This window comes from Henckelia pumila, chromosome 4 (assembly GCF_033568475.1).
Source record: "Henckelia pumila isolate YLH828 chromosome 4, ASM3356847v2, whole genome shotgun sequence".
NCBI lineage: Eukaryota > Viridiplantae > Streptophyta > Magnoliopsida > Lamiales > Gesneriaceae > Henckelia > Henckelia pumila.
Window position 1 is genome coordinate 167,614,590 of NC_133123.1, and position 27,455 is coordinate 167,642,044.

At 38.0% G+C, this 27,455-nt stretch overlaps 1 protein-coding gene across 1 annotated transcript; it reads right to left on the reverse strand.

Annotated features, from left to right (window-relative positions):
- Positions 1-9,578: 9,578 nt before the first annotated feature.
- On the reverse strand, positions 9,579-10,256 carry LOC140862298 (secreted RxLR effector protein 161-like). Its single transcript, XM_073265310.1, has one exon. The coding sequence runs from the start codon at positions 10,254-10,256 to the stop codon at positions 9,579-9,581; it is 678 nt and encodes a 225-aa protein (XP_073121411.1).
- Positions 10,257-27,455: the final 17,199 nt, after the last annotated feature.

Consider the following 27,455-nt stretch of genomic DNA (forward strand, 5'->3'; position numbering starts at 1 on the left):
CATCCTACTCATTGGGAATGACGTAGGGATGTTGCAGTCAACAAAGATATGGTTATCAGGTAGACTCTCGATGAAGGATTTGGGTGAGGCCTCCTATATTCTAGGGATACAGATCTATAGAGATAGATCTAAAAGAATGATAGGACTCACTCAAGCAACCTACATCGACACCATATTGAAAAGGTTTTCTATGGATGAGTCCAAGAGAGGACATCTACCTATGTGTCATGGAGTTTCTCTATCCAAGTCTATGTGTCCCAAGACTGACGAAGAGATAGAGAAAATGACACACATACCATATGTGTCAGCCATAGGTAGTATTATGTATGGGATGATATCTACCAGACCGGATGTAGCCTTTGCTCTAAGTGTCACGAGCAGATATCAGGACAACCCCGGTCAAATGCATTGGAAAGCCGTGAAGGATATTCTTAAGTACTTGAGAAGGACTAAGAATATATTCATGGTTTATGGAGGAAGAGAATTGAAATTGGAAGGCTATACCGACTCTAGCTTCCAAAGCGACGTGGATGACTCGAAGTCAACCTCTGGATTTGTATTCATGCTCAATGGCGATGCTGTCTCTTGGAAAAGTTCCAATCAAGACACCACAGCGGATTCCACCACTGAGGCAGAATACATTCCAGCATCAGCTGCTGCTAAAGAGGCCGTTTGGATGAGGAATTTCGTCCAAGAGTTGGGCGTAATTCCTGAAGTTGTTGGTCTAGTTCCGGTGTACTGCGACAACACTGGTGCCGTTGCTCAGGTAAAGTAACCAAGGTCTCATCAAAGATCCAAACACGTACTGAGGAAATACCACATCATCCGGGAGATTGTGGAAAGATGAGATATCACTGTCGAGAGAGTGGCCTCTACAGACAATATCGCTGATCCACTTACTAAGCCCTTGCCAGGACCATTGTTTGACAAACATCGCAAAGCAATGGGATTGCGTAGTGTGACTAGTTGGCTTTAGGGAAAGTGGGAGATTGAAAGAGTGGGTGCCCGGTTAGCCAACTTCTGGCTAAGGGCTTTTGTGACTCTATCTATAAACAATCTTTGTTTAATATAATTTACATTCATTAATGGCATTTTCTTTATCTTTCTTCATATTGTTATATTATGATATACTATTGATGTTTTGATAAAGACCTTGAATATACTATATTGTAAGTAAGATGAGATAGTGAATAAAGAGAGATCACTATTATGAAACACATCTTATAGTCACTGTATATTCTAAACACTTCCTAGTCAATTGAGTCATCCGCTAATAAGGATAAGGATCGATCGAGATTGAGACTAGCATTTGTGATGCCAAGTACCACGTTTCATTGGTAATGGACATGGAGATGTTCAAAGCATACAAATGGATATTCATATGATGAATGATCGAACTACCCTATTCGGACTTTCCAAGTGGTTATCACTTATCGAGTGGATAAAGTCCGCGGTTTTGGTTGTACACCATTAGTCCTTACTACTTGAAACATCATTGAGACTCTATATGCTAGTACTGTACTTTGACTCGTTTACCGACTCTATTGGGGTCAACAGGTGTCGGGATTGGGTACAGTTACGACACATATAGGAGTCGATGCTTTGTTGTCAAGGATTCACCACATACTTGCGAGTGTGGATATCCTATGCGATCTGAGGAGATATTAGTGTGACGAATCTCTGGCCAGAGTACATGATGTGTTTTAGGTTACTCGGTTTTCCTAGTAACACATGCGATGTCACTATTTGATCTCCAAGATGTAATGCATAGTTATCGAATCTCGAACGACTCTCGATGCACCAATGGTTGTTGATTCGATCGGGATATATGGATGAAGGGACCATGCTGTACGCTAACAAAAATCTACTGGTTCTTGCAGGCACTATCAGTGATACCTAGGGAATCATGGGGCGATGTTGCTAGATGCTCTTACCATGATTCGTTGGGCAAGTCGGAAATTGTTGTTCCGAGTCACAAGGAGTTGTGAGCCCACGGCTAGCTGTATCCCTGAACCATTGAGGGTCACACAAGTAATGGATTACTAAACCCCGTTGAGATAGTTAAATTTAAAAAGTTAAATTTAATGAAAGAGAAGATGGACTTCTTAACTAAAAGGGAGTGGAATTTCCTAAAATGACATAGGGATGGGCATTTTTGGAAATCACTGAATTCGGATTCAAAAAAATTATCTTGACTTTAAAAGGTGCAGAAATGGTTTCTGTGCACATTGGTGAAATCGGTTTATCAATCGGAGTCATGATGAATTTTATATTAATTTCTATAATAACGGGCTTGGCTTGTTGGGCTTAAGTTATGGATTGTGGGCCCTAAGGATTTAGAGTCCATAACTTAATCTAGTCTAGAAATTATCTATAAATAGATGAGTAGTGTTCGAAAATCACAAGAATTCATTCTAGCAATTTTCGAAAATCACTCATATTATTTCAAGGGGATTTTCGAAATCCTCTGTCACTTTTTGAGAAAATTCAGTTTGTGATTTTTACGGAACATTACATTCTGAATTGACAGATCAAATCTGTTTATTCTCATCGATAAACATCTGATTGATTTCTAGTGCAATCAATCAGAGGGTTTTTGTTTTTTGTTCGTGGACATTATTCCGGAGATTGATCGCGAAGCCATCGGTTCCCGGGATATACAAGAAGAGCAGATTAAATTCTGTTGGTGTCCATAATCAAGCCATTGCTTGAATAGGTAAAAATTTAATTGTAATTTTATTTTTACTTGCATAATTTAATCGTAAAGTTTTTATACCCATGATATGGAATCGTTACATATATAAAAATAAAATTTTTAAACTTCCGCTGCACCGGGTATCAATTATTAATTGATCTGAACACGTTTTTCCAACATTGGGGCCTCGGGTTTGCTAATCTTGTCTTAAGGGCAATTAATAAATAATCATTATTTAATCAACTTGATTCAAAATAATCAAAGCAAGGAAATTTTTTTTATATATACACGGACTCCGTGCACAGGTCCGTACATTAACCTGTAGCCAAATTTCTAAGGCTGAAAATTACACGGGCTCCGTGCCACCTCCGGGTCGGGTTCGGGTCCGGGTCGGGTCCGGGTCCGTGCGAATCAATTACACTAAAACTCCAAGTTTCTGTTTTCTACACGGACTCCGTGCACCCTCCGTTCCTAGGTCCGTGCATAACATTTCAAAATTTATGAAGTTACTTCCTCAACATGAAGTCACACGGACCCTGGCACGGAGGTATGCATGGGGTCCGTGCCTTTCTTTTCTTCCAAAAATTTCAAATGCAAGAGTACACGGACCCATGCACGGAGGCATGTACAGGGTTTGTGCCCTGCTAAAAAAATCAGAATTGCTAAGATTTCAAATCTGGAAAATGGAATGAACAAAAGCATATAATCTTCAACAGGCTTCTACATAAAATACATGCATTCATCTACAAATCTAGTTATCTAGAATACATGAAATCTCAAACATAAACGAGTACTTGACGAGTAGACATAAACAAAGTTCCTTTTTTTCTAACATGTTTGATAAACTCATAAATTACATGTTATCTTGCTAACATAAACTCGAGTCCCATGGATAAAACTCTAACTCAAGATACCCACGTCGATTCTGACAAGCTCCTGCCCCACCTGTTGCCATGCACACATACAAAACAAAGCAACAGCCGGATAACTCTGGTGAGAATATAATTCCCAGTATAAAAAACATACATGCAATGTAAATAAAGATAAATTCAATTCATGTATGGATCAGGCTATAAATCTGCTGTTGGGGATCGATATAGTGTGTAGAGGGGGAGTGAATACACAATATTGATAGTCTTTTAAATCTAATGCAATATGGTTGAGTAAATGTTAGTTCACTCGACCGGTTTTCTTTTAGCCTGCTAGAAATATAAGAGCAACTATGATTAGTGCGGAAATAGCTCTCAACATGCTAGATGATATCCATGGAATGATGCAATGCAATAACGTAAGTAGACACAAATATGTTTCTTGGATGTTCGGAGCTCAATCTCCTACGTCACCCCTTCTTCCACCTCGGAAGGATTCACTAGAAGACTTTGGTTATTACAACATCTTGCAATACACCCGATCCAAGTTAGGACTTATCCAATGCCTAATATGGAACTCCTAGATTCACAGTGATAATATTTGAAGCTCTTATCAAACTTTTCTTCAGATGGTGATGATGATTGTCTTAGTCTCTCGAGGAATTAAGACTTCTCAAATTCTTGTATCAGGTAGCGTTCTTCAAACGATAACTGGATTTGAGCAACCCTTGAAAAGATCTCTTCGAATATCGGATAAAGCTGTTAAGGCTAAGGGTTTTCTCTTTGAGCGGTTGAGTATTCAATATGGTTCGAGAGCTCAGACAGACAGATTCTCAATAAGTGTTTGTTGTGTTGTGTTATGTTCTGTCGTCTCTTTTTGTCTAGAGAGGCTTTGATATATATAGTCTTTGTCTTCAACGTCTTTCTTCTTTGTCCAATGGTAGGATTTCCCTACTGATAAAGCTTTCTGAATATTTGGTACTTGGAGCGCCTTTAATTGTCTATTCAATGTGTCGCTCACATTAAATGCTATTTAAGGCTTTCTCACTTTATCAGACAAATCCTTAAATGCTTCGTCCTTTTGCTTTTCAGTTGTCTTGTCACTTTCTGAGATCTGGGAAACTGTAACTTCGAAATGTAGCGTATAGATTTTTGTATTTGAAGTTTGGTAGATATCTCAGTCGGTAGATATGTTTGACATACAACTGTTTTGCATCTTTCGTTGATTGATAAGCTTTAGCTGAAGTCGATAGATATGTACTTCTTCGGTTGACGTAGCTGCTTATAAAAAAAATGGCGGCCGACTAAACAACAAAGTATTGTTTTGTTATCACCAAAAGTCAGGATTCAACAATTTCCCCCTTTTTGGTGATGACAAAACCTAGGCCCCAAAAATCATTTAAAGAAGATAGTAGACGAAATGAATTCATTGCGAAGATGAATTGCATTGAACAATTAATGTTACAAGCAATCATTGATAAGTAGCAGTGAAGACCTATTACACCTACATTGCGTTAAGTAAATAAAATGTACATAAAATGTACCTTACTTCCTTTGCATTCTCTGTGATGAGGTGTCAACAGATTTTCTGGATACTTCCCCCTTTTTGACATCACCACGGGTGAGATGAGAGATTATCTCACCTAGTTGAGCACCGAAAGTGTTTTGAAAAGTGTCAATACGGGAGTCGATATGAGCGGTTAAATCAGCCTCAAGAACTGAGATTTGCGTTGAAGTATGCTCATTTGTGCGTCGAACAATTTGAGAAACCTTTTCGGCAATAGTACCCGTAGCTCGAAGATTGCGTTCTTTGTAGTTTTTCAGTTCAGTGACGCATCTGCCGAGTTCAGAAGACAAACTATTAAGATGAGACATAATCGCTGATCTTGTGTTGTAAATGCCAGCGTCTTGTCCTTGTATCCGATTGCTGAGTCGCTGTATGGTTTCGCGAAGATCTTCTACGATGCGTTCCAAAGCATAATTCGCTGGTTCGGAGTCAGTAACTGAAGTTGAAGCAAGTGTGGTAGTTTGTGCTTTTGGAGGCGAGACTGTGGTGGTCTCGATCGATGAGCGGACATCGATTCCAATCAGCTGATCTGTTTGGTGAATTGGACTGGAGGGCTGCGAGCTGTCAGTCGTCGGTTGAGGCGAGTCTTTAGAATGGATCTCCAGAAGAGAAGATGTTGGTTGTTCATCATCAAAAATTGATTGCATAACATCTGAGACTCATGTGAGTGGGATCTTAGGAAGATTATCACCAGTAACTGTTGTGATTGGGTAAGTCAGTTGAGTGTCTGTGATGAGATCAGCATTTGACGTAGGTTCAGCGGCTGATGAGGAAGCAAACGGAAAATATGTCAAGGGACATTCGTCTTGTGCCGCAATAAATTCGTGTTCCTCTACTGAAAATATGAAGTCAGATGTTTCCGAGTTATCATGAGAATCTAGAAGAGGGATCATGGCCTGAACTTCGTTGTTATACGCATGTATTTATTCATCGTCCGGTAGTGGGATGGAGTATTTGAGCCGATATTCTCGTAAAAATGTGTCAGTGACATCAACTAACTGCTTAAGACGTAAGATGAATTCAGTGTCATCTTTGGCAGTTTTGCTCATCGGCTGATAGTTCTCTTCTCTTTTGGCAAGAATATGTCGGGCGAGACTATCACGGAGCTGAACGTCCACCAACTTATATCTTCCAAGTGTTGTTTCAAGATTTGATGTGGCAGTGAGAATGAACATCTTGTCTTCCAATTTGGAAAGGTATTCTAGTTTATTCTCAAGCAAGATCTGAGAATATGAAGCATTCAGACGATAGTTCACCCATTCATCAAATTCCTGTAGTTTGAACCGCACAGCCCGGAGAATGTTAAAAATAATGATAAGAACCTCCATTTTTCCTACCGATTGGGTTTTTTGAAATGGGATGAGAGGTACTTTTCCTTTTCCTTGAGGGTCGGTTGAAGTTGAGGTCAGTACAGAGAACGAGGGTTCCTGGATAGTGATTCCTTTTGGTGGAGGAATTTGGGTCTTCACAACCAACTCTTGTGTTCTCAAGATTTGCTGACTGATGACGGCATCAATATTAGCTGATGAAGTCGGTGAAGGCAGAGAAATGGGTAATGTGGTAAGAATGGTGCTGTAAGTTGGTTCAGAAGTTATTTGGGGAATTTGGATTGGGTGAGTAGATAGTGTTTCGGATGTTCAGACTTCAGTGGTTGCTGTGGTCAGTTGAGATGTTGGGGTGTGAACTGTAGATAGCAACTTGATCCTCTTTGGTTTCGGGTGAGATAGCTTGGGAGCCATTTTTGCCTTTTGGGATGGAGAGGGGTAAGCGAATACTTGAACTAAGGGAGCATTGTCACTAACCTCATCCTCCAGATCAGAGTCTACTTGAATAGGTTGTCTGATCGGTCGAGTACGCTTGACTTGGGGAGCTGCAGTTCTTTTGGCAGTGTGTTGCTCTGCCCCAATTTCTCGTTTGATAGTCCTGAGCTGGTCAGAAGTCACCTGATTCTTGTTTAAGAACAGAGGGATTGTGACTACATTTAACCATTTGGCTGCATGAAGGACATCATAGTCTGAGGAGTCAACGTCTAGGGCTGCAAGTAGATAACATATCTATAGTTTAAAACCTTCCGATTGTCCTTTTCCTCTAATCATTTCACATAAAGTAGAGTAGAGAATCAAAGACCAGTTGAAGTTCAACTGGGAGGCAATAGAGGCCATGTACTGAAGCTTTTCGAGAGTGATCTTTTCATAGGAGCCAGCCTTGGCTAAAAGAGTTTTTGCGACTATGTTAGCCAACAGTCGGTATGCTAGCTTCAAGCTTTGTTTGAGGCCATTGACCTTAATGGGTGAGCCATAAAGTGTGAATTGAGATGCCCAGTGAGTTGCATTTCCGTCAGGTAAGTCTGCGCATTTCATCAAATCGGTTGTGGGCAAGTTGAAAGTGTCGCCGAAGAAACGTTGATTGAACTCGATCTTCCATCCTCTGATGATACATATGATGCTTCCATGATGTAGTTGGGCGGATTCAAAGAATTCCTTGACCAGATCATAGTTGACCGTTGATCCAGAGCTAAAAAATTTGCGAAGACCTGAAGCTTCAATCATGTTGAACATGGCTGAAATTTCCGCATTTTGGATGGAATGAACTTCATCGAAATTAATAGCCAGACAAGTCTTTTGGATAGACATCCTTGAGTTTTTCTGCAAACAAAGTATTTGATCAATAGTTTGTGAAGAATGCAGATGCAAAAAGTGAATATGAGTTTGATTTGCTAGACAAGTTGTGAGAGACGTCTGAAATGATTGGTAAATATGGTGCCACATGACTTAAAATTTTGAATTTTGAAAAAGAGAGAGAGTGAAAGATACGCGGTAAAATAAAGTAAGTACAATGAATATCATATAATAAAATATAATATAAGGCGGTTGGATTCGAATTCCAATGACTGTAATCATTCTTGAACGTCTGACATCATGATATGTGAAGTCTTGGACACGCCGTCGATTTTCAAAGTAATGATTTGATGCGTGATCCGTTAAGTAGACGATTGATATCACCCGACGTTTCACCTTCTCTTATTATGCCTATAAATATGAAGTGAATATATCAGCCATGTAACAATAAAAAAGTCATTCAATAAATCAAAAACAATATGCCGGGTCCGGGAGGTGATTTGGCAGAAGAATTCGCCGCTGTGCTGACGAGAGTAAGGTCTCAAGAGTACGAAGATGTTGTGTTCTTCCAGGTTATTGAAGAAATAGAGACAATTGAAGAGTTGCGTCTGTTTCTCTCAACTGGCCATCCTCATGATTCTGAGAGAGACTATGCTGCCCTTGTGCAGCAATATGAAGACAAGATGGGGTCGTCTGACTCGATGTTGGTCTTCAGTCCAGAGGGCCTGTTGCTCCTCTCGCTCTACAAAGAGCTAGAAGGACTGAAGCGCATCCGATCGGATGATCTCGGCTACGTTCGCTCTCCTACCAGGGAGCTTACGTTCTTCATGCTCTCTTGGAAGAGTGAGGTGGAGAAGGAGATCGGTAGGGCTCTTGAATCCTTTAGGGATCTTATGTAATATGTCCTTCTCTGTTTCCTGAAAATAAACAAATCTATTTTGCGCATTATCTGCTTTTATGAATCAATAAGCAATAAAGTTACGTCACATCACACATTAAACGAGATATCATCGAGAAGGAAAACAGATATTGATGAAGACAGATCACTGTTTGCAAATAAGAACTATTTTGAGCTTTTAGATAAATTCAAGAGTGCACAAATATCGATAATGTATGCTTATCAACAGTCTGAGCCAATATCTCTTTCGGATTTTCTCGAAGATAAATCAGTAGGTACTGTTGGCATTCATGACCTTTGGCCTTTGGTATTCTTTGCCTATAAATACTGTGATGTAAACAAGTAAATAGATCATAGCTTCGTTGAAACAATAACAAATAACAAAAAAAATAATGGATGAATCAGATTTCGAAAGACGAAAGTCCATCTACAGAAGTAGAGTTGTGGAAAAAGGCATGAGCGTGTGGTATATGATTGAAGCCATTCGTCGTCAACATCGTTCAAGTGTTGTGCCTCTTAGGCCGGGCCTTGCTTCAGGGTTGATATGGTGCAAGCGTTGCTTGCGAACCCAGAGCACTGATGTGGTGCTAAGGCCATCTGCTATTCGACTCATGATGTTGTTGGCAGAAAGAGACGAGATGCAGAACATCTGTTTCGAGGATGACGTCTGCAATGGTCAAGGCTCGCTCTCCGTATGGATGATAGAGTGAAGTCATGAAATGAGAAGCAGAATTTTTGCGGCCCATGCTGACTTCAGACTCACTAGGGGTTAGGGTTAAGCACTCCATGTAATGAAAGTATTTAAAAGAAATAAACGATTATTCCCCCTAAACTTATGCTTGTCTTAATTTAAATCAATTAAACCAAGAATATTGCAAAAATAAGAAAACTTAGCGTCCGGCAATGGCTTGGTGAAAATATCTACTTCCTGCTAGTCAGTAGATACGTAGATCATTTGAATCTCCTTTTTGAGTACGTGTTCACGAATGAAATGATGGCGCACATCAATGTTCTTGGTTCTGGAATGCATCACTGGATTTTGAGTGATTGCAATAGCACTCGTGTTGTCACAAAATATAGGAGCTTCATTTGACTTGATTCCATAGTCCCTAAGTTGTTGTTGTATCCACAGTATTTGAGCACAGCAACTGCCAGCTGCAAGATATTCTTCTTCAGCAGTAGAGGTGGCAATTGATGTTTGCTTCTTACTGAACCATGAAATAAGTCTATCTCCCAAAAATTGACACGATCTGCTAGTGCTTTTTCTGTCAATCTTGCAACCTGCATAATCTGCATCTGAATAGCCAACAAGGTTAAATTCTGAGTCTTTGGAATACCAAAGACCCACATTTGTAGTGCCTTTAAGATATTTAATAATCCTCTTGGCTGCGATGTAATGCGATTTCTTGGGTGCTGCTTGAAATCTTGCACACAAACATACAGCAAACATAATATCTGGTCTACTGGCCGTAAGATAAAGTAATGAACCGATTAGACCTCGATATATAGTTAACTCAACTGGTGCTCCTGCTTCATCTTTGTCAAGTTTAATAGAAGCACTCATAGGTGTAGAAATGTCAGAGCAATTCTCCATACCAAACTTCTTCATAAGTTCTTTGGTGTACTTAGTTTGATTTATGAAGATGTCATTATCCAGCTGCTTGACTTGTAGTCCAAGGAAAAAATTTAATTCTCCCATCATGCTCATTTCAAACTGTTCCTGCATCATCTTAGAATATTCTCTCATAGGCAAGGATTAGTTGATCCAAATATAATATCATCTACATATATTTGAACGAGTAAAATGTGATCTTCTTTAACAAACATAAAAAGAGTCTTATCGACTGTTCCTATAGTAAAGGCATGATCTAATAGGAATTGTGATAACGTATCATACCATGCACGGGGTGCTTGTTTTAAGCCATAAAGAGCTTTATCAAGCTTAAAAACAAAATTAGGAGTTAAAGAGTTGATAAAACCTTATGGTTGTTCAACATATACTTCTTCTTGAAGTAGACCATTGAGAAAAGCTGACTTGACATACATTTGATATACTTTGAAGTTTTTGTAAGCAGCATAGGCAAGGAATATTCTGATAGCCTCAAGCCTTGCTACTGGAGAGAATGATTCGTCAAATTCAATGCCTTCCTCTTGTCTGAATCCTTGAGCAACCAGTCGGGCTTTATTTCTTACCACTGTCCCATCCTCATTCAATTTGTTGCGAAACACCCATCGGGTGCCTATGATGTTTTTATTTGTCGGTCGAGGGACTATATTCCACACTTTGTTTCTAGTGAATTGATTTAGTTCTTCTTGCATTGCTTCAATCCACCTAGCATCTTGTAATGCTTCATCTATGTGTTTGGGCTCTAGCTGTGAAATGAAAGCTGCATGCAATAACCCATCAATCAGTTGATTACGTGTACGAATAGGTGCTGTAGGGTTACCGATGACCAGATCAGGTGGATGATTTTTATTCCACAGAAGATTTGGTCCGAGAGGATTTGCGCCTGTTTGAGTATCTTCCTCATCCCTGATTGCGTTGTTAGGTTCAATAGCACCCTCTCCGATTATCGGTTCGTCATTGATGTGATCTACTCCTCCCTCATTGGGTTGAATAATCTCTTCTGCTTGCTCATCTCTTGTGTTAGGAGGGTCATCACTATCACTTTCATCCTGTAGAACGGTTGATTTCAGCCTGCTGGCTAAATCTTGAATGTCAGTTTGAAAATTTTCTGCACATACAGTAGTTTCATCAAAAATAACATGAATGGATTCCTCTATAGTCAGTGATCTTTTATTGAACACTCTATAAGCTCGGCTGACTGAGGAAAATCCAACAAATATTCCTTCATCTGCTTTTGCATCAAAAGCTGTCAGGCGATGTTTTCCATTATCATGAATATAACAAACACAACCAAATACTTTAAAATACAAGACATCGGGTTTTGTGCCATTCTAGATCTCATATGGTGTTTTGTTGTGTCTCTTGTTAATCATAGATCTGTTTTGAGTGTAACATGTTGTGTTAATTGCTTCTGCCCAGAGTCTTTGAGATACATTGGAATCAGCAATCATAGTTCTAGCTGCCTCCTTAAGAGTTCGATTTCTTCATTCAGCAACCTCGTTTCGCTGTGGGGTCCGAGCAGCAGATAACTATGATTGATGCCTTGGTCATCTAGATAGGATTCAAGGGTTTTGTTTAAAAACTCAGTGCCTCTACCACTCCTGATCATGTCTATCCCAGTATGTTTCTCATTTTGCATACATTTGAAAATTTTTATCAGGTGAGTAGCAGTTTGATATTTGGATGATAAGAAAATTACCCAAGTAAACCGAAAGTAATCATCCACAATCACTAAGGTATATCTCATTCCCCCTAAGCTTCTGATTGGTATAGGACCAAACAGATCCATATGTAACAGATCCAAGCATTTGGAAGAAGATGAGCATCCTTTGTTTTTAAAAGAGGCTCTCACCTGTTTGCCCTGCTGACAAGCAGAGCAAACTCTATCTATTTTAAAATCACCTTTGGGCAAGCCAAGAACCAACTCATGTTTACTCAGATGCTTAATGGACTTGAAATTTAAATGGTTGAGCCGTTTATGCCATAACCACTGCTTATCATTCTGAGCAACAAAACAAGTAGGAACTATCGGTTGTTTACTTTGCCAATTCAGCCTATACGTGTTTTGTTCTCTTATTTCGGTTAGCATAATATCGTCGTTGCTAGATTTGATCATGCAAGAATGTTTAAGAAATTCAACAGTATAACCATTGTCACATAGTTGACTGATGCTGATCAGATTATAACATAAGTTATCAACGAGCAATACGTCATTAATGATAAAGTTACCATGAGTAATCTTACCCTTACCCACGGTCTTACCCTTCGAGTTATCACCAAAAATAATCTTAGGCCCTTTGTAATGCATGATATCGTATAGTAAATCTTTGTTTCCAGTCATGTGTCTGGAACATCCGCTATCAAGATACCACATTGACCTTTCTGTTGCACTATTCTTCTCGACTGGTTTTACTGATAGTACCTGTAAGAAGAATGTACAACCATGGTACCCTTATCTATTTGGGTCCAAATTGGATTAGACCTTTTGGAACCCACACCTGAATTACTCTAATGGTTTTACCCGTGTGAGTGTTTACAAAGTGAGTCGGTCAAGGTACACGATGTGAATTTGTGTGTGATCTAGGCTTTACAGTGTACTGTTTGATCTTCTGATCTGTGTTATTCAGTCTATATCATTTTTGAATAGGCTTGCAATTGAAGTGGTGGTTATGTGTCACCCAATGATTCCTGTACTTGAGTGGACTTGGTTCAAACCTTGATTGTTTTAACTTAGTTTGGTTTCTCATTCTTTGTTCATTCAATCTTGGTTTATTCCATGTCTCTTCTTTCCTTGGGATCTTAGGTTTCACATATCCTAGTCCTTCATGCTTACCTTTACCATAGCGACTTGGTTGTTTAACATCTGCATCTGGTTCAGTGTGTTCATATATCGTACTAGATCGAACAAATCTTATCTCATTGGGATTGTTCCCACTAGAGTACGGTTGAGTATTTTCTTTTGAGCCAGTACATTCATTTGATACATATCCAAGACCGGTTTTATCACCTGCTTGTTTCTGGTTCTCATGTATCTTATCCAAAGAGACAGAAGCATTATTCCAAGCATTGATCGTTTTAAGCAACTTTTGATTTTCAAATAAAGTAGCTTGGAATACTCGTTTCATATTATCATTCTCAGTAGCTAACAGATTTAGCTTAGTCCTTAGACCATAAAGTTCTTTTTGCTGTAAACAGCTAGATTCCCTTCATTTATCAATGAGACATGCTTTTTCTGTTTTTGCTTCCTCGAATGATATAGAAAGCTTCTTATACCCAGTGACCATCTCATTTAGTGCCTGAATAAGTTCCTCTAGTGTAAAGTCAGATGAGTTGAAGTCAAATACCTCAGTGTCATCTTCTTCATGTAAGGAGTTAGCCATGAGACATTGAACTCGCTCTTCCTCACTTTCCTCGGATGAGCTATCTGTATCGGTTGAGTCAGATTCTGTTTCAGCCCATTTGCTTTTCCCTTTGTCTGCAACTAGTTGTTAGAGTAGGTGCCCGTCGAGCCAATGTGTTGGCCGATGGTCCTTGATAGAACTCTTGTATGACAATCTTTATTTAAATAATATTTTACATTATTTAATTTGGCACATCTTTATCTTTATACCCATGCTAGCTGCATAGATAAGGCCCTTGAATATACAAATAGTAAAAAGAATATGATATTGTCATGTGATGACTACCATGAAACTCATATTTGGAATACTGTATATTCTAAACTGTTCCTAGTCGATTCAGCAACCATAAAGAAGGATAAAAGCCGCTCGAGCTTGAGACTAGTATTTGCGATGTGAGTACCATGTTTCATTGGTAGGGGACATGGAGATGTCCAAGCATGCAAATAGGTGCTCCCTGTAGAGTGCACTGAACAACCCTCCCTAAAGGACTTTTCAAGTGGTTCTCACTTATCGAGTGGAGAAGTCCTAGTTTATGGTTGTACACCACTAGTCCTTATGACCCGGGACAACATGGAGACTCTATATGTTAGTGCTTCAGTTTGACTTGTTTACCGACTCATCTGGGGTCATCAGGTGGCAATATTGGGTGTTGTGACGAAACATATAGGAGTCAATGCATTGTAGTCCGGGATTCACCGCTTACCTACGGGTATGGATATCCTATGTAATCTCATGCATACGTAGCTTGAAATCTCTGATCAGAGTAGGTGGTAATTATGAAAGGGGTTTCTTGAATTACACCTTCGATGCAACTACGACATTACACATAGTTATCGATTCAATGACAACTCTCGATAAACGAATGGTTGTCGAATCGGTCGGGATATATGAGTTGAAGGGACCGTATTGTACGCTAACCATAATTGATTGGTTCTTGCAGGCACTATCATTTGATACCTAGGGAGTCATGTAAGCGATGCTGCTATACGTTTCACATGACTGGTTGGGTACTATCAGACTTGAGTTTTCTGACGTTCTTATTATCAGTGTGTTGATCAATAAGAATGGAGCTATATAGGGTATGCTCATATAAGGGACTTGTTGATCCCGAATCATATGGAGATGTGAACCCACTGCTAGTTGTATCAGTGAACCATTGAGGGTCACACAATTACTAGCCTTCTAGATCCCATTGAGATTAAAATAAGTTCAATGTGTTGAACAACTTATAAAGGATTTTATAAGTAAAATAAATTAGAAGTTTGACTTCTAAATTGGAGAATAAATGAAATAAGTAACTTTTAATTTGTGAATGTGTTTCAAGATTAAAAGCTGACTTAAAATAATTAGTTTATGAAAATGGTGATTTTCTAAACTATTATTTTGAACTTAGTTAATTAATTCAAGTGTTGAATTAATTTAACACTAGTAGACATTTTAATGTACAAATAATTAAACACTATTGAGTCTAGTAGAGCTCAAATAAAATAGTGTTATATAATTATTGTTACTAGTGTACTTGATTGAGTTCAAGTTGAATTTAATTAATTGATTAAACTTAAATGGGTTTAGGTTTAATAATTAATTAAATAAGTTCAAATGCCATTTAAATATATATATATATATATATGTATATATATATTAACGTGTATATATATATATATATGATATATATATATGTGTGTGCGTGATGGAATTTGAAGGGTTGGAAGATAGTTTACAATTTTCCATGCAAATCTTGCACTTTTCCATTCATGGCTTAATTGTACCTATTTAATCCTTCTCCATTATTATAATATACACACATTCATATATTCCATTCCAATTACAACATAGTGGCCGAACACTTTGTGAGGAATTCTCCAAAGTTTTCTTTCAATTTTTGAGGAAGAAAGAAAAGAAAATCTCAATGCAAAATTCTCTAAATATTCTAGTGCATATTTAGAGCGGAACTAGATCGTCTAGTCGTGGACCTAATTCGAATGCTTGAAGTGTTGAATTTATTTTGAGAAAGGTGTGCTCTTGGAAGCTTGTAGATAGTATCTACCATTTTAAGAGCCTACTTGATTATCAACTTGGTTGGAGCCATAAATCAATCTTTGAGATTGATAGGTAAAATTCTAAACACCCTATGGTTGTTTGTTTTTGAATTCTACACAAGTGCTCGGATCTCTTTTGTTAAAAAATTTATATTTTCGCTGCATTTTCGGGCACGAGTTAACCGATCCCCTTCAGTGGTATCAGAGCATAGGTTACTCTTTTGTGTAGCAATTGATGTATATTATGTTGAGGTCAATTTCTAACCGCGTGAGAAAATCAATTTTTTAACTTTTAGGGCTGTTTTATAAAATTATTTTTTTTGGTTTCGGGCAGCCCCTAGGGGCAGCCGTGGGCTGTCCCATACATTTTAATAATAAAAAAAAAAAATTGGCCGGAATCCGGCGACGAAGTTTCGGTGACGACTATGACTACTTGAGTTTTTCAAAAGGTGTTTTGGAATATCATGTGTCATAGGCCCTAAAATGTTAAATACATTATAGTTTATTTTTATGAAAAATTAAACTTTATAATATATGATTTTTCTCATAAAATAAATAGTTAAAGTGTGACTTTGATTATTTATAGTAAATTGAGATTTACAAGAAATTCAATTATAAATAAATTAATTTGAAATTAAACAAAGGTGTTTGTTTATTTTGTTAATTTATTTTATAATTGTGGTGGTTAGTGATTGGACCAAGATATATAATATTTTATCAATTGATTATTGAGATAATTCATTGATGATGTATGATATGTGATATTATGCATGAAGGATGATCAAAAGCCCAAGACCAATTTGCTAGGTGTATGCTAGGATATTTTGTGTTGAATGGCTGTAATAATTATCAAATTATAAAGTGGAATTGGTTTATGGCTCGTTCCCACCCCATGAAATGTATCCCTATTTGCCATGGATATTTTAATGTAAAATATTTGAGAGTGGAAGTTCAAGATTGGAAGATGGTGGGCCATGATGAATTATGAAGATCCAAGACATGTAAATATTGGAAGCTTATGTAATTGTTGCATTTGCATCTCGTGCATTACCTAGGATTGGACCTAGGCCCGTGTTTGGCTCACACGGGCCGAATAGTTTTGGGGCGATTGATCATCCTTGTTAATGAGTATGTGCGTTATTATTTTATAATAACAAAATTGCATGAATCCGGCAAACATACGATCAAACATGGCGATATTTAAAATTAATTATGAGACCTTTTAAAAATTAAAAACCCTCATTTTAAATTAGATTCTAAATTTATATCAAGCCCGAAAAGGGAAATTATAAATTTGTTTATAATTTCCATGTCTTCCATCGACAATGGATGCATGACGAATGCTACCCGTATTCAATGCTCGGCTCATATTATTGGGGGGGGCTTGGATGCCGGAAAGCTGTGACATCCATTGACCTGGTGTTGTGAACTACGTGGAACTCCCATGACTTCGGCTCATATTATTGGGGGAACTCATGGCGACCGTCCATTAAGGTTCGATATCGATGGGTAAGGCTTGACACGTAAAGATGAACGACGTCATATTATTGGGTCCTAATCAAGCGTAAGACAAAAGTTTACGTAAGGGTTGCATAGAGATGAAATTGGAAAGTACCTTTTAGGAATTGTGATTGGCTGATTTTATTCGGGATCATAATTGGCTAATTTGACCTTATGTACCTACTGAGGAAATAAGTTTCCCGTTTTCACTAGAGGGTAGTGAAAATGTCAAAGCAGTGGGAGTAAAAATTTATAAAGTTAAAGTCCATACTTTATATCTTATTAAATATTTTAAAATAGTTATTGACATTTATCTGTTATTATTTTTCAGTACAAAGTTTTTGACAATGTCATCAATTCGCAATCCGCTATCTACAATACTCGACAAACATTTACTGACTGGTCCAAATTACCTCGATTGGCTAAGAAATCTGAAAATCGTCTTAAACTCGAAGAGGATTGCATATACACTTAATGAGTCACCTCCTGATAAGGCTCCGACTGACTGTAGCCCTGAGGAGCTACAAAATTACAAGGATTGGTGTGACCATGACTTGAAAGCCAAGTGTTATATGCAGGCTTCGATGAATGATGAGCTTCAGCGACATTTTGAGAGTGCAAAGCATGCTGCTGACATTCATTTGCATCTTCAAAAACTCTTTGGTGAACAAACACGCCCACTTCGACATGCGATTGTCAAGGAGCTAATCACTTTGCGCATACAAGATGGGGCTTCGGTCCATGAGCATGGCCTGAAGTTGATTGGGCTCGTGTAGAAACTCGTTAGCATGGATCTTGTGCTACCAACTGAGTTAACCACAGATGTGTTGCTCTTGTCACTGCCTAGCTCATTTGATCCTTTTGTGGTGAATTTCAACATGAACAAGTTAGATCCAACCCTTGAGAAGTTGGTTAGCATGCTTGTTACGTTTGAATCCACAATCAAGAAAGAGAAGCCGGTTCTTTATGTGGGATCTTCATCTGGTTCAAAGAATAGACCACGTGGGAAGGGAAAGAAGTGTTCTTTCCATGCTCCCAAAAAGAATGTGCCCTTGAAGAGGCAAGCTCCGAGTCCCGTTGTGGTAGCCACACCAGTTAAGGCTAACAAGACTAATGACGTCTGTCATCATTGCAAGAAACCTGGACATTGGAAGCGTAATTGCAAGGAATATCTTGACTAGAATAGTTCTGAAAAGGTATGTTCTACATTGAAGTAAACATTTCACTTAACTCTTCTTCTTGGGTATTAGATACCGGTTGTGGCTCACATCTCTGTAATAATTTGCAGGTGATGGCAAGAAGTAGGAGACTCAGAGATGGTGAGACCTTCTGGAGGATGCGCAATGGAGCAAGAGTTGCTGCCAAAGCTATTGGAGATGTTTACTTATTGTTGGACAATGATTTTAAGTTATGTTTGAGAGATGTTTTGTTTGTACCAGATTTGGTGAAAAACATTGTTTCCATTTCTATGCTTGATAAAGATGGATATTCTTGTTTATTTGGCAAAGTTGTTTGCAATATTTACAAGAATGAATGTTTAATTGGTACAGGACAATTGGAAAATGATCTCTATATTTAAAATTGAAAGATATTCCTATGTATAATGTCCAAGAGATATCAACAACATCCAAAAGAAAACAAGATACTCTGAATCCAGCACACTTGTGGCATGCTCGATTAGGTCATATATCTTTTAAAAGGATGAACAAGCAAGTGGGAGAAGGCATGTTTGATATGTCTGATATTAAGTATCTTACTACTTGTGAACCCTGTCTAAAAGGAAAAATGACCAAAATTCCCTTTAAGGGCCATGTGGAGCGAGACAATGGACTGTTGGATTTGATCCATACCGATGTGTGTGGTCCACTTAGCATCACCACTAAGCACGGACATTCTTACTTCATTACCTTTACCGATAACTTCTCTAGGTATGGGTATGTGTATTTCATGAAATACAAATCTGAAGCTTTTGAAAAGTTCTAAGAATTCAGAAATGAAGTAGAAAAACAATTGGTACGAAGCATCAAGACACTTCGATCGGATCGAGGTGGTGAGTACTTGAGTACTGAATTCCAAGAGTATCTTAGGGAGAATGGGATTCTCTCGCAGTGGACTCCTCCTGGTACACCTCAGTTTAATGGTATTTCAAAACGTCGTAACCGAACTTTGATGGACATGGTTCGGTCTATGATGGGGTTCACGGAGTTGCCGCCATCCTTTTGGGGATATGCGCTTGAAACAGCGGCACTGTTGTTGAACAATGTCCATTCAAAGGCAGTTGATATAACACCATATGAGATATGGATGGGAAAGCCTCCAAAGTATTCTTATCTTAGAATATGGGGGTGCCCTGCTTATGTGAAGCAGACAGTGGGAGATAAATTGGATGCTCGATCCATTTTATGCTACTTCGTGGGATATCCATGGAATTCGGTTGGATATTATTTCTATCATCCCAAAGAAACAAAGGTCTTTGTTTCTAGGAATGCAAACTTCTTGGAGAAGCAATTTCTATTGGATAGAAAATGGGAGATGATAGAACTCGAAGAAGTTCGAGAAACACCCACGATTGTGGAACCCACACCCGAACAGCCAAGAGGGGAGATACAAGTTCCTAGAAGATCCGAGAGGATCGCAAGACCACCTATGAGGTATGGTCTGCTTCTTGAAGAGGGCCAAGATGAGCCTGACCATGGATGTGATCCAAGGACCTTCAAGGAAGCGTTATCTGATGCCGATTCATCCAAGTGTCTTGAAGCTATGGAATCTGAGATAAATTCCATGTATTCAAACCAAGTGTGGAATCTTGTGGATCCACCTGAAGGAATTGTTCCTATAGGGTGTAAATGGATTTACAAGAGGAAACTTGGGACGGATGGGAAGGTGGTGACCTTCAAGGCTCGATTGGTAGCAAAAGGTTATACTCAAAGGCAAGGAGTTGACTTTGAATAAACTTTTTCTCCAGTCGCAATGTTCAAGTCTATTAGGATAATGCTAGCCATTGATGCATGGTATGACTATGAAATATGGCAGATGGATGTGAAGACAGCTTTTCTTAATGGGGATATTAAGGAAGAAATTTACATGTCTCAACCTGAAGGGTTCACATCTATCGGAAGTGAGCATAAAGTATGCAAACTTCAGAGATCTATTTATGGTCTCAAACAGGCATCTAGGATCTGGAACCTCAGATTTGATGGTACAATCAAAGAGTTTGGGTTTACTAAGAATCCTGAGGAACCCTGTGTATATAAGAAGGTCAGTGGGAGTGCTGTGACATTCCTGGTACTTTATGTTGATGATATTCTACTCATTGGGAATGATGTAGGAATGTTGCAATCAACTAAAGTATGGTTGTCGAGTAAGTTCACGATGGGACTTGGGTGAAGCATCTTTTGTATTGGGAATACAAATCTATCGGGATAGATCGAAAAGATTTCTTGGTCTCACCCAGTCCACATACATTGATACCATCGTGAAGAGGTTCTCGATGGATGAGTCGAAGAGAGGACATCTAACTATGTGTCATGGCGTGTCTCTATCCAAGTCCATGTCTCCCAAGAATGATGCAGAGATAGAGACGATGACACGCATTCCATATGCATCTGCAATTGGTAGTATCATGTATGCGATGATATCTACACGTCCTGATGTGGCCTTTGCACTAAGTGTTACAAGTAGATATCAATCAAACCCTGGTCTTCCACACTGGAAAGCTGTGAAAGACATTCTCAAGTATTTGAGAAGGACTAAAAATATGTTCCTTGTCTATGGGGGTGGAGAACTAAAATTGGAAAGATATACCAACTCTAGCTTCCAAAGCGATGTTGATGATTCGAAGTCAACTTTCGGTTTTATATTCATGCTCAATGGTGATGCTGTTTGTTGGAAGAGTTCCAAGCAAAATAGCATTGCGGATTCAACCACTGAGGCAGAATATATTGCTGCATCAGATGCTGCAAAGGAAGCTGTTTGGATTAGGAATTTCATCCAAGAATTGGGCGTTATTCGTAATGGAGTTGATCCAGTCCCGGTGTACTGCGACAACACTGGTGTCGTTGCTCAGGCAAAAGTACCAAGGTCTCATCAGAAATCCAAACATGTACTGAGAAAATACCACATCATCCGAGAAATTGTGGAACGAGGAGATTTCTTGTTAGACAGAGTCACCTCCGCAGATAATGTTGGTGATCCACTAACTAAGCCTTACCAGGACCATTGTTCGAAAAGCATCGCGAATCAATGGGTTTGAAGAATATGGGTAGTTGGCTCTAGTGCAAGTGGGAGATTGTTAGAGTAGGTGCCCGTCGAGCCAATGTGTTGGCCGATGGTCCTTGAGATAACTCTTGTATGACAATTTTTATTTTAATAATATTTTACATTATTTAATTTGGCACATCTTTTTCTTTATACCCATGCTAGCTGCATAGATAAAGCCTTTGAATATACAAATAGTAGAAAGAATATGAGATGGTCATGTGATGACTATCATGAAACTCATATTTGGAATACTGTATATTCTAAACTGTTCCTAGTCGATTCAGCTGCCATAAAGAAGGATAAAGGCCGCTCGAGCTTGAGACTAGTATTTGCGATGTGAGTACCATGTTTTATTGGTAGGGGACATGGAGATGTCCAAGCATGCAAATAGGTGCTCCTTGTAGAGTGCACTGAACAACCCTCCCTAAAGGACTTTCCCAGTGGTTCTCACTTATCGAGTGGAGAAGTCCTAGTTTATGATTGTACACCACTAGTCCTTATGACCCGGGACAACATGGAGACTCTATATGCTAGTGCTTCACTTTGACTTGTTTACCGACTCATCTGGGGTCATCAGGTGGCAATGTTGGGTGTTGTGACGAAACATATAGGAGTCAATGCATTGTAGTCGGGGATTCACCGCTTACCTACGGGTATGGATATCCTATGTAATCTCATGCATACGTAGCTTGAAATCTCTGATCAGAGTAGGTGGTAATTAAGAAAGTGGTTTCTTGAATTACACCTTCGATGCAACTACGGTATGACACATAGTTATCGATTCAAAGACAACTCTCGATAAACCAATGGTTGTCGAATCGGTCGGGATATATGAGTTGAAGGGACCGTACTGTAAGCTAACCATAATTGATTGGTTCTTGCAGACACTATCATTTGATACCTAGGGAGTCATGTAAGCGATGCTGCTAGACATTTCACATGACTGGTTGGGTACTATAAGACTTGAGTTTTCTGACGTTCTTATTATCAATGTGTTGATCAATAAGAATGGAGATATATAGGGTATGCTCATATAAGGGACTTGTTGATCCCGAATCACATGGAGATGTGAATCCACTGCTAGTTGTATCCGTGAACCATTGAGGGTCACACAAGTACTAGCCTTCTAGATCCTGTTGAGATTAAAATAAGTTCAATGTGTTGAACAACTTATAAAGGAGTTTATAAGTAAAATAAATTAGAAGTTTGAATTCTAAATTGGAGAATAAATGGAATAAGTAACTTTTAATTTGTGAATGTGTTCCAAAATTAAAAGTTGACTTAAAATAATTAGTTTATGAAAATTGTGATTTTCTAAACTATTATTTTGAACTTAGTTAATTAATTCAAGTGTTGAATTAATTTAACACTATTAGACATTTTAATATACAAATAATTAAACATTATTGAGTCTAGTAGAGCTCAAATAAAATAGTGTTATATAATTATTATTACTAGAGTAATTGAATGAGTTCAAGTTGAATTTAATTAATTGATTAAACTTAAATGAGTTTAGGTTTAATAATTAATTAAAATAAGTTCAAATGTCATTTAAATATATATATTTATATATGTAAATATATATATATATTAACGTGTATATATATATATATGATATATATGTGTGTGTGTGATGAAATTTGAAGGGTTGGAAGATGGTTTACAATTTTCCATGCAAGTCTTGCACTTTTCCATGCATAGCTTAATTGTACCTACTTAATCCTTCTCCATTATTATAATATACACACATTCATATATTCCATTCCAATTACAACATAGTGGCCGAACACTTTGTGAGGAATTCTCCAAAGTTTTCTTTCAATTTTTGAGGAAGAAAGAAAAGGAAATCTCAATGCAAAATTCTCTAAATATTCTAGTGCATATTTAGAGCGGAACAAGATCGTCTAGTCGTAGACCTAATTCGAAGGCTTGAAGTGTTGAATCCATTTTGAGCAAGGTGTGCTCTTGGAAGCTTGTAGATAGTATCTACCGTTTCAACAGCCTAGTTGATTATCAACTTGGTTGGAGCCATAAATCAATCTTTGAGATTGATAGGTAAAATTCTAAACACCCTATGGTTGTTTGTTTTTTTAATGCTACACAAGTGCTCGGATCTCTTTGTGTTAAAAAATTTATATTTCCGCTGCGTTTTCGGGCACGAGTTAACCGATCTCCTTCACTAGTACCTTTTGCTCCTTCTTCTTTTGATATGTTCTTCTTCCTTCTTTGCCTTTCTTCTTCTCATAATGCTGCTTTCTTTCTTCATTCTTAGGTTTAGTACAATCTTCAATAAAATGGCCTTTCTTGCCACAGTTAAAGCATGCGGGACCATCCTCTGTATGGTCTTGTTTGTAGTAAGTTTTAAATTTTTTATTATTACGCATAAATTTCCCAAACCTTTTGATAAAGAGAGACATAGCTTCTACACTCATTTCTTCAGCTGTCTTCTTTGTTGTATCCTCAATCGGTTAAGATAGGATAGTTGTCGTTAGTGCCTTGGTGGGGTTTGACGCTAATGGTTCTTCCTCTGTTCGGATTCCAAGTTCAAACTCATATGCTTTGAGATCTGCAAACAGATCATGAAGCTCTAGCTTGTTCAGATCTTTTGATTCCCTCATGGCTATGGTCTTGACATCCCATTCTCTGGGTAGTGCTCGCATAACCTTCAAAGCAATTTCACGATTAGTGTATATCTTTCCAAGAGCAATTAATTCACAAATAATATTGTTGAATCTTTCGTCAAACTCAGTCATTTTTTCTCCTGGTTTCATCTTGACGTTTTCAAACATCTGTATTGCTATAGTGAGTTTGTTTTCTTTGGTTTGGTCATTCCCTTTGCACAGTTGAGTAAGTTTCTCCCAAATTTCTTTGGCAGTTGAGCACGCCTTGATTTTGCTAAACATATTTTTGTCCAGTGTCTTGTACAGCATATCTTTGGCTACGTTTTCAATATTTGCTTTCTTTTTATCCTCATTAGTCCATTCCATTCTGGGTTTCTTGACCATCTATGATTCTCCTCTAGTTATGGCTACAACATTGTTGACTTTGAGAATCTTCATGGGTCTGTCAGTGATAACGTCCCACATATCATCATCTTGAGTAGAAAGATGTGCCTGCATACGAATTTTCCAGTCATCATAATCTTTTTTAGAGAACATAGGAATTTTATTTAAAGAAGTCATGATGAATATCAGTAGCTAAATAGAAAAACTCTCTCTGATATCACTTGTTGGGGATCGATATAGTGTGTAGAGGGGGGGGGGGGTGAATACACAATATTGATAGTCTTTAAAATCTAATGCAATATGGTTGAGTAAATGTTAGTTCGCTCGATTGGTTTTCTTTTAGCCTGCTAGAAATATAAGAGCAACTATGATTAGTTCAGAAATAGCTCTCAACATGCTAGATGATATCCATGGAATGATGCAATGCAATAACGTAAGTAGACACAGATATGTTTCTTGGATGTTCGGAGCTCAATCTCCTACGTCACCCCTTCTTCCACCTCGGAAGGATTCACTAGAAGACTTTGGTTATTACAACATCTTGCAATACACCCGATCCAAGTTAGGACTTATCCAATGCCTAATATGGAACTCCTAGATTCACATGGTGATGATGATTGTCTTAGTATCTCGAGGACTTAAGACTTCTCAAATCCTTGTATCAGGTAGCATTCTTCAAACGATATCTGGATTTGAGCAACCCTTGAAAAGATCTCTTCGAAGATCGGATAAATCTGTTAAGGCTAAGGGTTTTCTCTTTGAGCGGTTGAGTATTCAAGATGGGTTCAAGAGCTCAGATAGACAAATTCTCAATAAGCGTTTGTTGTGTTGTGTTCTGTCGTCTCTTTCTGTCTAGAGAGGCTTTGATATATATAGCCTTTGTCTTTAACGTCTTTCTTCTTTGTCCAACGGTAGTATTTCCCTACTGATAAAGCTTTCTGAATATTTCGTACTTGGAGCGCCTTTAATTGTCTATTCAATGAATTGCTCACATTAAATGCTATTTAAGGCTTTCTCACTTTATCAGACAAATCCTTAAATGCTTCGTCCTTTTGCTTTTCAATTGTCTTGTCACTTTCTGAGATCTGGAAAACTGTAACTTCGAAATGTAGCGTATAGCTTTTTGTATTTGAAGTTCGGTAGATATCTCAGTCGGTAGATATGTTTGACATACAACTGTTTTGTATCTTTCGTTGGTTGATAAGTTTTAGCTGAAGTCGGTAGATATGTACTTGTTCGGTTGACGTAGCTGCTTAAACAAATAAATGGCGGCCGACTAAAAAACAAAGTATTGTTTTGTTATCACCAAAAGTAAGGATTCAACATCGGCTAGCAAAGAAATCTCGATCATTGGGATCCCGGGGAATAAAATCTCAAGCAAACCACCGACTCTACCAATGGAGGTGGCATCAAGTATATCAATCCCCTGACTTTGGTGCAACTATAGTGAGTCATCTAGCTCTGGAAGTAAAGCTACGTTCCGCGCCACTCATCTATAGCCCTCCAAGCGTCTTTTGCAATCTAGGCCATTCGGCCGTATATGCTTTGGTTATAGGCTCAAGATGAATGCAAAATAATCTTGATGCATTGACTATAACAATAAATACAAGACATGCTAATTCAAGCAACCAAATAAGCATTTAAGCAAAAACTAAGAAACTAAAACAAGCAAGAGAAAATAAGCATTCAAGTATGTAATTTGGGAATTCGAGAATCATATTTATCTCGAATGTTCTGTCGCATCTGAATTGATGTTGACTTATACCTTTTCTTTTAAATCTTTAAGGCTTCAAATCTGGACAATTCAACAACAAGAACGCATATAAAAACCTGCTCAATCATACCTCAAACTTCAAGGTAAAAACAACTTCAAACCTTGATCAAATCTTTCTCGGTTCGAATCTTCATTTCCGAGCTCGATCAACCTAAAAAATAATCTGAAATGAAGTGTTCACATGCTAAGAATATCAGTTTGCAACTCAATAATTCACAGCTCGAATAACAATACGGAAATCTTGACAATTTTTGAACCGGCGGTGTAACGCTGAAAACCGGCAAGCAAAACTATATCTAACTCAATCCCACAATCCAATACAACACATAACCATACTCATATCAGCATATGCACGCCCAAACCAGAAATTCAGAAATGAAGATTTTCGAAAATTGCTTCTAAAATTCATAACAAATCGAACGGCGTTCTTTTTCCGATCCGTCTTCGAATATATACCCTATGCTAGATCACGAACATCATATCCAATAATAATTGAATTCCATCATCCCTTCAAAATTCAAATATGATAGAACTTAAGAAAACTTACGTCAAAACGTAGCTCTAGGAGAGGTAATATATATTCGATTCTGAAATATGACGGCCGGATATCGAGAAATCGAAGCTTTAAGAAGATGAAAATGGCATGGGGTGTGGTTTCTGCTTTCTCTTCTCCCTTTTACACGTTGAAGATGATTACTAAGTGATTAAATGAGATATATATTAGCCAATTTGCAGTTTAGTTCCTAAACTCTTTGCTATTTGCAAATCAATCCTTGGTAAATCTTTTTAATTCAATTTCAATCCTAAATAATTTAAGAATATTAGAATTAAAATCTAAACTCCAAAATTCTCAAATTAAATATTCTCGAATTAAAATTAAATAATCTCGGGCCTTACAATTCTCCCCCTCTAAGACATGATTTTGTCCTTGAAATTGGATGCAATCTGTACGCATATAAGATAAGAAAATAATAGAAAACTGAATAAGAACTCACATCAGTGAAATAGCTCAGGAAAGCGTTGTCTCATATTTGATTAAACTTCCCAAGTAGATTTTTCTACTCCGTGACGACTCCACTGAATCTTGACTAGCGGAATGGTCTTGTTTTTTAGTTGCTTTTCTTTGCGATCAAGAATCTGTATTGGATGTTCGAAATAACTCAGAGTCTCATCAAGTTCAGCTTAATTAGGTTGAAGAATAT